This window comes from Epinephelus lanceolatus, chromosome 15, assembly GCF_041903045.1.
Source record: "Epinephelus lanceolatus isolate andai-2023 chromosome 15, ASM4190304v1, whole genome shotgun sequence".
Classification (NCBI taxonomy): Eukaryota; Metazoa; Chordata; class Actinopteri; order Perciformes; family Serranidae; genus Epinephelus; species Epinephelus lanceolatus.
This window is the reverse complement of record NC_135748.1, coordinates 4059145-4072593: the sequence shown is the minus strand read 5'-3', so window position 1 is coordinate 4072593 and position 13449 is coordinate 4059145. Positions and strand designations below refer to the sequence as shown.

The following is a 13449-nucleotide window of genomic DNA, read 5'->3' as shown; positions in this document are numbered from 1 at the left end:
CTGTATTAACTCATTAACTCAATATACGGTCTGTGAAAAAAAAATTGTTCCAGCGGATATCTTAGTTACAACATGATTGACCTAGCAAAGCAGTTTTGTGTTGCTATGTGTGGTATTTATTCAGTTTTGGGAAATCACGATGTCTAGAAAGCATCAGTAGTGGCTGCAGCTGACAGGGACAGCTAACAGTAGCAGCAAAGCTAACATCAGGACGTCATCTGTTAAAAGCCTCCCGTTGTCGGATACGACATGAAACTACTCCAGTTAGCTCAATCATGTTGTAACTAAGACATCCGCTGGAAAAAATATTTTTTTCACGGACCGTTTATTGAGTTGTTGAGTTCATACAGACACCGCTAACGGCTAACAGCTAACTACGTCACTACATCGCCCTGGTCAAAATGGTTGCGCAACGATTACGTCACATCCAGAGCCCAGTAACTTTACAGGAACCTTCTTCCTACTCCACTCTCTCAGTGGAGACACAGCGGTTGAGAGGGCCGAGCGAGAGGACGTTCCTGTAGTAGTTCCTGCCCCCCAAATAGTACCAGGAACTTCTTTAGTGGAAATGGGCCTTATATCTGAGTGGAGTCCTGCGGGGATCAGCAGTTCAGCAGCCGCTCGCTTTGCTGCCCTTCAGCAGCTAACAAGTAAAGCTTGACAGATTGGTCAGTGGATTTTATCGGCTGATATTGAATTATCACAGACAGGGCGTAAAATTAACTTTTTTTCTCATCTGCCATTGGCTAGTGACCTCCAAAAATTTACCGGCCAGACATATATTTCACCAGCAAAATAAAAAAATCATGCCTTGTTTGATTAAAAATAATGACCTTACGTGTTTAGTATGAAAATCCAACTTTAGCATCACTTAAAGAAGACAAAATTGCAACATATTACTTTGAGTGAACCAGTATGAAGCTTTAATCAGAGGTATACAGACTGGATAAATTTGGGGCGCTGGGATAAAGGTTTTACTGTCAAACATAATGAGGGAAAACTTGAAATACATTTTCAAATGCAAAATTCAACCAAAGCAGAATTTTGAGGCAAGATTTACTTTATTTTTAACACCACTTAAAAGTTTCAGGAAAATCATGTGTAAATTTTTCCAGCATAAAGAACATGAAGAAAAGGTCCTTTTGGATTGGAAAATGGTTAAGAGAATCTGACTGCAGTATTGAGCTTTAGGCTCAGTTTCATTGCATTTTTGACCAAGCATAAACTTCTTTACTCCTTTCTTTTCATCTTTTTATATTCATCTGTTCTCTTCCCTTCCAACACCTCCATTCTTCAAGTGTGTTTCTGGTCTTCCCTATTAGCAGGCCTTTCATCTCATACAGCCTAAAAAAATAAGAGAATATGCAGGGCTGTACAGTGCGACATATATGTTGCACGTGCGATGGAAAAAAATGTTTGTGCAATGAATGTATTTGCCTAGTAGCACGCGTGCGACGGACTGCTTGCGAGCCGCTTGTGTGCGTGCGTGTGTGTGTGTGGTCTGTTTTTTTCTCGTTTTTTCACTAGACGACAAGAGCGTTCACTGCCGTGCATCGTCTGGCAGCCAAGTGAGTTGGTTCATTAGCGTAATGAACGGACGGAAAGCTCTTGTCATCGAGTGTCTTTGTCTCTGTGGGGTAGGCGGGGCTATGGGCTACACACACACACAGTGCGATCTTCGTGAGGGGGAGACGAGGCGGAGAAGAAAACAGAGTTGAGCGTAAGAGAAAGACATGGAACTTGTTCCTAAATCAAATGCCACGGCCCCTGTGTGGGGGTATTCTTGATTTAAACCAAATGACAGAGGGGAGCCCAGTAATTTGGACAGGCCGGTGTGCCGGGTTTGTTCTAAAACCATCTCAACAAAAAGAGCGAATATGACCAACTTTACTGCACACCTGAGAGTGAGAGACTGACAGTCTATTTTTTTGTATTTATAAGGTCTTTATTTATTTATTTTGGTATTTTTACGTGTTATTTCGGATATTTAAATTTTCTTTTTTTTTTTTTGCATTCCTAAATATTCTTGTTAAATACAGGTTTATTTCTCTTTTAAAACGGTGTACTTGCATCATTATGCCTTTATTATCATTATATAAGTTTTAAAAATGGTCTAAAAACAGCAAAATTACAACAATAATAAAAATGGTCTTAAAAGCACAATATTACGCAATATTTATCACAATAATTTGTGATGCAATTAATCGCCCAGCAAAATTTGTTATCGTGACAGGTGCTACAAACTTTCTGGCCTGTGCTACAAAATTATCACCCTCTGTAGCACCAGTGCTATGGGCTAAAAAAGTTAATGTACAGCCCTGGAATAAGAATAAAAATCACTTTATTGATCCCCAAAGGGAGAACATCATTAACATTAGAATGACAAAGTGAAAACCACAATTTAGCCAGTCTCCTCTCATGTCACCTGAATAACTACTATAGCAGATGATGGGGTTTTATCAAACCAGGAAGCAAACATTAGTAACGTTACATACAGTAGCACAGGAGTACCACTGTGTGCTACTGTATGTAATGTTACTGACATTAGCTTACTGGCTATGATTTAAAAAAAACACGCACACACACACATCTGCTATATCAGTTGTTCAGGCACTGTTAGAGGACTAACGTAATGTTACCAATTTAGTAGTAGTAAGTTAACGTTGCGTTCATAGGGGTGACATTAACAGTAGTTAACACTAGCTAACATGATAGCAGCTGATGAAAAGCGTTATTGATGTTAACGTTAACTCAAACTCAACAGTTCTCACCAATTTTATAGTGACTGAAGAGTTAAAACACTTACTCGCAGAGCCACTCGAAGTCCGTCATCGGCCTTCCCTTCTTTCCCAAGGCATGAATGGTCCTGAACATGGTCATCATTTTTCTTTTCGTTTGGTCGGGTCACCGTCGCTGACTTTACCAGAGGGGTTGAGTTCATAGGTTGAGAGGCTTTCAGGCAATCACTGTGGCATCTAGACCTCTCGTGATCTTTAATACATTATAATTTCATGTTCTGTGTCCCTAAAACAAAGGGATTTTGCCTCTGTGCATTGTAATTATGTCCGTGTTTGTCTCCTCTTACATTGTAGGCTCCTGCTTTATAATTGTTCATACGTAAACAGTGGTGTCCTGGAAACGCAGCATATAAAGGATAAACAAAAGGGGGCCTAGAATTGATCCATGTGGAACTGAACTATGTGTTGACTGTTTTGGAGACAAACTCTAGTAGATATAGTAGCTCGTATCATGCATATGACTTCAACCAATGTAGTACTCTGCCAGACAGTTCCACTTATTATTTCAGTCTTTTTAATAAGATTATATGATCTACAGTGTCAAATGTAGTGCTGAGATGTAGAAACACAAGACTGAAAATATTCTTTGAGTCAGTATTTATGTGATCATTGACAGTTCTGACAAGAGCAATTTGAGTACTGTGGGGAAGTCTGAACCCAGATTGAAAATGATTCAAAATGCCGCAAGTGACAACAATTAATACAGAGTGGTGCAATTTTACTGTTTTTGCAATTAGAAATAATGTTAGGTACACGGCTGCAAAAATCTACAGTGTGTGCATTCTAAGAGATCTACATTCTGAAATTTTATTTATAACACAACCAGAGTTGTTTTCTGCTGTCCATTTTCCTGTTTTAATCCTCATCTCCAGTCTCTCACAATGTCTCTGTCCCTCTCTCTCTTGCTCTCTCACTTTCTGTACATATGGAAGATGCCAACGGGGACTTGGCATTGCCAGCCGAAAGGTTACCGGGCCCCGGCGCTGGTTATTGTATGTAATTATCCCGCCAATCTGTTCACCTCAGCGGGCGTCGTGTGGTGATCATGAGGTAGCAATTGTCAAAATGGAAGCAAAAATGGAAAGGGGGCAGGGGGGTGAGTGATAGTTCAGGCTGAGAGTGTAGCTTCATTATAGAGGCCCAGGAAGAAGGAGGATGGACGGAGGAGTTGATTGCCTTCATTAAGTGCACGACTCTCTCGGAGACCACTTTCTCTTTCCTCAGCAGACCCCACGGTCGCTATGATTTTGTAGAGAGGACAGAGATTATGAAGTCATAGTTTATAGAAAACTCTGCAGTGTATTAGCAGTGATTCTGAGAATCCTTCATCTTGTTGACCCCACTGTTTAAACATGCTTTACAGGCAAAAGAAAGGAAAGTATATCTGTTTGTGCTTTTTGGCTAGAACAGCGGAGCACATAATCAGACATCGTAATGGATTAATAAATGCAAAGTCTTTGTTGCTGGTGAGATGACAGAGCTATAATAGCAGTTGCCCAGACTTTAGAAACAAAAGGCTTGGGGCTCTGAAAAGTCAGGTCACCTCATGGCCAAAGCAGTGGCGTTGCCTCAGTGTTTGTCTTTATTCCCCTCACCATCAGATGACACTGCAGGCCTTGAGAGCTTTGACAAACTCATCGCTTCTAGATAATAGTTAAAAACACAAATATCTTCATTTAAAGACATTCAAACATTGAAAGGACTGTCATGTACTTTGCGTTTTGAGCCCCTTTTGGGCAGTTTTGTCTTATTTTGATGGATGTGTGGACTGTTTAATGTCCAGCAAGACATTTCCTGATCAGCTACAGTAATAAAAATTGAAAATAGATGTTAGTGAAAAGGTGTCTATATTTTGAACAAAAGGTGCAGCAACAAACATGATTCTCAGCTGGGAAACAAATTAAAGTAACTTATACATGTGTGGGTGCTCACCCACCTTCCAGTTGTCATCAGGCCATGGGCCAGGATGAAGTGACTGAGGGAGCTGTTAAAAATTGAGAGGGGCAGATTTGTATGCTTCCATGCCAGCTATAGCCGTGGCTGGAGGCATTATTATTATTAATGCAATATCTCTAGACCACATCAGGATTTTTTTTTTTCTCTTCAAATTTGGCTAAACTTGCACTTGGACTTTCCAATGAACTGATTAGAATTTGGTGGTCAAAGGTCACTGTGACCCAACACTGTGGCCGTAACTCAGGAAGTCATACGCTAATTATGACAAAATTTCACACAAATGATGATGTGATGACATTTTATATCCTAAAGGTCAACTTCACTGTGACATTCATGATGTTCTGCAAAAACACTTTTATGGCCATTATTTAACGTGATAACTCAGGAACAGGAAGAGAGAAATTTGGTCCGATACTGAATTGGTGACACTAATCTTGCTTACTCATCTTGAAACTGTGCTGATTGTATAGATCTACTGTTATTGCTAGGGGGAGATGTGGTTTTGCAGGGGCCCATTTTTTTAAAAACAGCACCCACCTATATCTGTAAAGCTCAGTACCAGACACGACCTGTTACCTGTCATTATGTCTAAGTCAAAGCTGCACCTGCCCGCACCTGTTAATTAAAGTCCCGCAACCTGAATGGCACCTGTGATTAAACACGCACAGGCTACAGTCACTGACATTAAGATGGGTTTTCTGTTCTTGAACTCCAAATCCAGCTGAGGAAAAGTCTGGCTGCGCTCAGTGCTGGGATGACAAAAACTTTCTGTGCAATCACTGCCAAGTTAGGAAACATTTTAGTATGCTCCTTCCACCACCACAAAACCTCATAAGGATCCTCTTTGGGTGTCTTGAACTCAAAGTAGGCTGCCACCTCATCCTTGGGCTTCAAAGTTTCACCACTGGAGTCCTCCACGTCAGTGACGAATGTGATGATGGGGTCAAAGTTAAACTGGTGTCATTGACTTTCAAAATAAAAGGAATTACAGCTTGATAATAGTGATTTAGATGTCAAAATATTACACATGTACTGCACATCTTTTTCATTTGTATTATTTTGGAAAATAAAAACTATATTTTTATTCTCACAAAATATATTTTAGTTCTTTAGTTTATTTTTACCCATGCCCGTACCTGTGAATTTATGTATATATTTTTACCTGTTTCACAGCTTATTGCTGGTTACCCGCAGGCATGTTTTCACAGAGACTGATGTTAACTTTAAGTGCAATTTGACTGGTTCCCGGAGGCATACAATAGTTCTACTTTTTCAAAATTTAAAATTCATTGATATAATCATCAAATAACCTCAGAAAGGCTAAATAACAACATAAGGCTACTGTTTCAAAATCAAACAATACATTTATTAATAAGAACACGTACATAAGACAGCACTAGCAGAGTGCTAAATATTTTTTTGAGCTAATGAATGATTCTCTGTCAAACAAAGTAGGGGGTGCAAACACAAACTTCTGTTTGCGGCCTGCACCTCTCTCTGTCTCTCTCTCTGTGATTGTCCCTTCACCTCCCTGTTGTGTCCCTTCTGTCTGTGGATTGCTATAATGGTGGGAGATGGAATCCGGGCCAAAAGTTCCTTTTACGACCATGAAAAGCAAGCAGACTAAGAAACCAAACTAAGTGAAGTGTTCTGTCTATTGATTCTGTCCTTCTGTCTGTTTCAGGACTACAGACAGCACCACACCTACACGCACACACACACGCGCACACACACGCACACACACACACACCCCTATGACACACACCAAACAGTGCTGTCCATGGTTCTAAACCATTAGCTAAGTGATAGTCACGTCTATCTTTGCCAATAATTTTGTTGTTTTTGCTGTTTTTTTATAGAAACATTTAAAGTAACAAAGTACACAGAGGGGGTAAAAAAATACAACTGAGAGGGCTAAGACTCCTTATGGCACCAGGCCCATGTGTCATCAACAAGTTGATAACCTTCATATTCTTCTTGTCTTACAGAAAACCACCAAGAGAAAAAAAGCATCAGATGAAGCAGAAGAGAGTGAGACTGACGGACAACCTATCAAGAAAAAGAGAGTCACAAAGAAAAGAGGTAGGTTTTTTTTTTTCCAATTTCTGATCAGGTATGTCTGAGGTCATTTTGGCCTGTTACAACTGATTTCTTGCCCCTTTCTCTACAGGACCCATTCTTCTCTGCTCACTTTGTTGCTCAGTTAGTGATACTAAATCAAGTTCCAGGTACTCTTAAGGCTCATTTATGCTTAACGTTAAATACGGATCCGGAAACGGATGGAGCCTTCTGTCCGTGCTCTGCGTTCATTTCGTCCGTATTTCTGCACGTTTCCACAAAGCTTACGGATACGGGCCAAATGGAGCAGTACCACCGGGAACCGTGGGGGCAGTGTTGCTGTCACTACCCGATACGTAGCTCTAGTGAGACACGAAGAAGAACTAACAATTCAGTTTCTCTCATCGGCAGTACTAGAGAAAAGAATTCTCCATCCTGCAGTCGCGGTGTATTTAACAGCCTCACCGACCACCTCCTCCTACAACGCTGCCTCTGTTTTTGTCTTTTATGCAAGAGGTACACTATCAGTATCTCCTCCACAGTCGCCATGTTTGTTTTTGAGTTTGTTGTTGTTATAAACTTTTGACACTGGGCTGCCTCCTGGTGGATACATTGGTTAACATCCATGCCAACGTAAAGGGCGCATGGAAGTATGTGGGCAGTGATGGTAACATCGTTTGACACGGACGTATACATTTTCGTACGTAAAGGGAGCATAAATGAGCCCTTAGGGGTTACCAGCAGCGCTGTCAATCATGATTGGTCATTGCTATAACAAACACAACTGTGACTACCATTGTACAGCTGTGGGGCGCCACCGTGGCCAAGGGTTTAAGACGCATACCATGTAAATAGTGATGTCCCTGGATTGAATCTGAACAGGAACGTTCCATTTTATCCCTCTCTCTTTATTTCCTCACATTTCATGTCTGCCTCTCAATTAAAGACAAAAATGACCCCAAGGAAAGGATTGCTGGACACTTGTTAGATAAACCATGATGTCCAGGCCCAAAAATGAAATGGGTCCCCACTGAAACACTTTCCCGCCGCGCATGTTCCGGTTGTTGTTTGGGCTATTCACCGGTTTTGTGGTATATGAAAAATTCATATCATAACAAAAATAAATACCGGTTTTCGGTATGAACCGGTATACTGTCCAGCCCTAGTAGGCGCACATTAAGATATTTCCTAAACACAGCGGCTAGATCCCTGCCACGTCCAGAGGGCTGAGGCTTGCTTAAGAAGTTACAGGCAACAGTTCAACAAGTGGAGCGAGCTCACCGGTGTTCAGCCAGGTCTCTGTCATTAGGAGGAAATCCAATCCATGGATGGAAAAAAGTCTTAAGGTTGAAAGTCTTATTGGATAAGGATCTTGCGTTGATCAGAGCCACTGAATTGTCAGAAAATACTGTTTTTCCTGCTCTCTCTCTCTCTCCCTCCCTCCCTCCCTCTGCTGTTGTTGGGCAGCTGAATGAATTTAAAGGCGCTGTATGTAAGAATGTGGCCAAAACGGTTACTGCACTCAAATTCAAAATACTGCCGCGAGTCGTGTCCGCCCCCCCTCCCCTACAGATTTGAGGTTGCTGGACAGCGGCATGCTGGAGACTGATTTGTTTGCCCACGGACGGCTGCCGTGGCGGGGCTGCGTCGCCGCGTCCTTGATCTTCGGTTTTCCAGCGGACCGTTCAAGCAAGTCCAGCTTCTCTGCTGCTAACGCTGCTGCCGGGATACAGTGCAGGAGCCGGCTGCTAATGCTATGTACTGGGACACTGCTAATGCTGCTTGCCGTGCTGCTGTAGCTCAGTCGTAACTGTAACTGATGCTGAGACTCTACTGACTGCGTGACTGGTAGATGGCGGTGGGTGGCGCAACAGGCCAAAACACAAATTCAAAACATAAACATGATTTGCGGACTGCAAAAAATTTTTTAGATGCAAATATTCTGGTCGTACTATTGTTGTCGGTGAGATCAGTACGTTATCTGAACATTATTCCTTAGTCTCTGTGACATATTAGGATGATTTTACGACTATTTGCTTTAGATTTCTTACATATAGCTCCTTTAATAGAATACTGCCAAAGCCTAGTGTGGACCAAAGTCACTAAAATTAGAACTTCTTAATTAAAAGCATATGAAATTTGAAATTTCTATGAAATGTATGGAGCAGTCTTTTCACCACGTGTTTTCTGTTCAGTGTATGCCCTTTATCTTTGTCACATGCAGTTGTTGGAATGTTTTCATTATTTCCATTGTACTCTACACTCACTGGAGTGAAAGGTGAAATATCAGAGATGGATTTTTCCTCTGGGCAGTTTACAAAGACAAAAGAATCTTTTTTTACAGAGCAACTGTGGCAGATCTTGAGGAAAAAGAACAAGGGTGCACAAGTATGTTACACTGTAGTGGCTGCAGGCAGTACACACCCAGATGCACAAAAAAAGTTATGACCGAAGTTAAAGACATAAACAGTATCAAGTGCAGTCAAATAATTGCATATAAAGAAGGTTGTCTTTTTAACTGAGAACTACTGTATGCTGCTTTAAAGCTTAACTGTAATGAATTTCCTCCTGCAGAAGTGAATGGAGTGAAGAAAAGTCCCAAAAAAACAACTAAACCAAGAAAGGTACCCAGCACTGGAAAACCTGGTGACCCCAAATGTAGACTGGTGGAGATGGGCAACAAGACGTCACCTGGACCTGCCCAGAAATCCAGAGGCAGACCCAAGAACACCATTGTCTAAGGATCCACCCTGTTACACTTCTCCCTCCATCCTCCGGTCTCTCCTCTGCTTCTTAAAAGGGTCTCTTTTTCAAGTTTTATATGGTTTCTATCTGTAAAACACGCTGTGAGATGTTGATGTTTTATTTTATTTGGTGTGGTTGAAGCCAGATCTATTGTAATAAAGAAGAAATTAAATTGTCCATCTTTTGATTTTAATTAAAGGTTTCAGGGTCGATATTCAGAGTATGATGGGAAAAAAAAGATCAAGTTTTTCCTCCATTTTACCATGACGTGGGGCTCGGAGGTAAATTCAGTTATTATTGTCATTATATAAAAGTGTAGTAAACAGAAGCCTAATGGCAGGCGGAGTAAGAACTTAAGACAGCCCCTCTATATTATTAATCTCCATGAGCCAACAGAATAACTCCGCCTCCTTTTAAAATGTTCAACCAAATGGCTCTAAGGATCCACTGGGTTAACTGGAAAGGCTTGAGGATCATGATTAGGGAATGTGTTCACAATATGAGTTTTGCTGAGAAGTGAGTTGCTGTAGTTTCATGGTGGATCCACCCACAATGTAGGCCTAAGTGGGATTTGGAGTAGCAGTTTGATCTGGGATGTAACCATGTCTTCGGATACTGCAGTGAAGAGAAAAGAGAAGAGCTCATGAACTATCACCTTTTCACTGTCAGCTAATGGCATCATTAGATGTTTAGGAATGTCTCCTGATATACCCTGATAAAATGGCAGAATCAAAGCTAAATCTACACTTAGCTACATGTATGATTCTAGCAGCATTTTTTACTTTATGTTATTTGGCAAAATGCAGTTTATGATACCATCACTTTCTGATAGGTCACCTTCTATAAAGAATTAAGAAGTTGAAAGTAATACCAATATTATCAGTTTATCTTTTACTGATTCTTTGCAGATCAGTTAAATTACACTGATAAGAACGTAGGTTTCTGGGTTTCAAAGAATCCCTCTGTCTCGTGTTTAGTCTTTATTTTTGGTATTACTAATGTTACAAATGTTGGTAATCCATGACATAATCATTTGTGGGTTCCAGACTTTCTAATAAGCCATTTTGTCTCACTTATGCATTATGCATGTTAATAGTTGTTATTATATAGATTTGCTTGAGATTCTCTGCAGGTTTTTCCAAAAGTTAAGTGTTTTATTAGAGCATCTTCCTGATCAATTATTGAGGTGAGAAAAGTGTCCTGCTGGAAGATAAAAAGCAAGCAGCGATCTCTGGGGCTGAAAAACACAGCGGTACCCAAAACTGCAGTTCCTCTATCGGCCACTTGAGGCTGGCTCCAAAAGCACATCGATCCCCATAGACCTCCATGTTAAAATGCCCAGCTTTACAGCAAAAATAATTGCCCCGTTCACGGCAACTATAAAGGGAGTAAATTTCTATTCAACTCACCCATTTACATTTTATTAAGGCTTTAAGTTAGACATAATTATGGAGGGGTCACTTTGAGTGACAGACTGTCTACATCACTTCAGACCAGACTAGTCCTGAACCCGGTTGGGTACCTTACTGGTAACCTGCAAAAAGCTGTACAATTAAAAAAAATGTGTGTAGATATATAAAAACCCTGGTATGGGCATGGGTAAAAGTGAACTTGTGTGCAGGCAGACAGCGGGTAAGAACAAAAAATATATTTTTTATTTTTCAGAATAAAACATGAAAAAGATGTGCCGTATATGTGTAGATGACATCTAAATCACTATTATCAAGCCGCAATTCCTTTTATTTTGACAATCAGTGACACAAGTTGAGCCTTTGACCCAGTCGTCACATGACACGTGACTGACATGGAGGAATCCAGCAATGAAACTTTGCAGCCAGATGATGAGGTGGCAGCCTACATTGACTTCAAGACACCCAAGGAGGATCCTTCTGAGGTTTTATGGTGGTGGAAGGAGCATGCTAAAATGTTTCCTAACTGGCAGTGTTTGTGTGGAACCATCCCGACATCAAGCGCAGCCAGTGAAAGACGCTGGAAGTAGGCCAAGAATAGCTTTGTAAACAAGAGTATGCCTATGAAAAAGGTTTTTTTTTCTTTTCTTTTTTTTAATTTTAAAGACAGCTGCCCAACCCAAGCTTACAAGATACAGTAATGTGTTAGGGGCTTATAGTTGGTAATTAATCTCAATGCATCATGATGCAGGGAGTCCAAAGAATGCAAACACTGGGAGTGTGCAATCATATAATACATCTCATAATCAAGCACAGTCAAGAATGTAGCAGAGCAGGTCAGAGTTTAGCAGAGCTATAGCAGACTGCTGGCTCCACACACACACACCTCCCTTAGCGTTAGATCAGGATGAATAAATTAAACAGACCTCAGCCACATTGTTTTGGGAATGAAAACAAATGTTTGATAATTAAAATGTGAGCATGTCACAAAGTGGGGTCCTGATGGTGTAATGCTGGCAGGATGTCATCTGTCAGGGAGAGAAAGATGAAGCACATCGGGTCCATGTAGTGTTAGGTGCTGATGCAGACCACTGTAAAATGTTTCGGGTATAATCTGGAGCTTCACAGATACAAGTTTACTCGAGTGAATAAATTCTAGCCCGTGGCCCGAAAGCGCAACATTTTAGTGCCATGCTGGTGCCATCTAGCTAACTCATATCTTAGCTCTGTGCAGCGAAAAGTCCGATTGATTGGTGGATGTCATGAATATTCGATAGGTGCATAAATGTCTGGGGATGTGATCTGAAAGGATTACAATGGCATTTTTCTCTTTATCTCAACTTTAAAGGTCTACAATGTAGGATTTAGTGTCATCTAAAGTAGCATTTATACCTGTGTTTTGAATCAACACAGTAACCTAAGTTGTAGCCTGACATGTACTTCCTCAGAAATGTAACACGTTGTGGTGATGCAAACCTCTAGTCTATTTTTGTGAGCTGAAACCATTTCCTTCAGTGGCAATGAAGCCTTTATTTACTTTTATTTCACAGATAAGAAGCAATAAACTGTGTAGACAATAAAGCTCCCCACAAAATAGCATTTTAAGTCTTGTGTGTGATTTATCCTGACTTCATATGAGTAGAGGAAATCTTTGCTAGTTGCTAAGCTAAGTTATACAGTGTAAAATGCCATAGGCTGGTGCTAATAGTGTTAGCATGTTGTATTTGTTCGGAAAACATGCTTAGTATAAGACAGTTGTTTTGTCAGTAAACCTTGTGAGTTGTAATTGAGCTGAATTTTGTAACATTACCTTTTTCAGTTGTTGTTCCTGGCTTCGTATGAGTAGAGGATATCTCTGTTAGCCGCTAGGCTAATTTATACAGTTGCCATAGGTTTGTCCTGCTAACATTAGCATGTTGTATTTATGGGGAAAATGTGTCCAGCCAAAGACAAGTGTTTTGTCTGTGAATCCTGTGAGTTATAGTGAAGCCAATTTGTGTACTTGTGTTTAAAATTGTCGCTATTAAGACATGTTTAATGTGTGTTTTAGGTGTGTTTTGAATCAACTAAACTTTACAGCACTTCACAGAAATCCCACTGCTGACTAGTGTTTTGGAGGTGTAACTGCAGAGTGAAACAGACACACAACGAAAAGTATAAATGCTCACAATGGTGTAGGCTATGGGGTAGGCTCTGCATAGAGCTGACGCACAAGTATAAATCCACCTTAACAATGGGGTTGCGGAATTAAAATTTCTACCGTGTACCAAGCATATAGGAGAACTACGGGGGCTGACACCAAACAGCAAATGGCCCTATCCAGAGCCAGTGTTTAATTTGTCTATTCTGGGCTCCTGTAACACAACGTGGCAGACTCCATGGAAGGAGACCAGCTCCATATGTAAATGTCACGGCTCATTCTAAGGTAACAATACTTATTTTCAGGTGATGATAAACTAATGAGACACAGTCATAAATATTTT

At 40.6% G+C, this 13449-nt stretch overlaps 1 protein-coding gene across 1 annotated transcript in view; it reads left to right on the top strand.

Moving 5' to 3' along the window:
• vrk1 (VRK serine/threonine kinase 1) overlaps positions 1–12547 on the top strand; it is a 32466-nt gene extending 19919 nt beyond the window's left edge. The window contains exons 12-13 of the mRNA XM_033643398.2: positions 6743–6836; positions 9387–12547. Coding sequence (XP_033499289.1) covers positions 6743–6836; positions 9387–9553 — 261 coding nt within the window. The 3' untranslated portion in view covers positions 9554–12547. The remainder of the gene's footprint in view (positions 1–6742; positions 6837–9386) is intronic.
• The last annotated feature ends 902 nt before the right edge of the window (positions 12548–13449 follow it).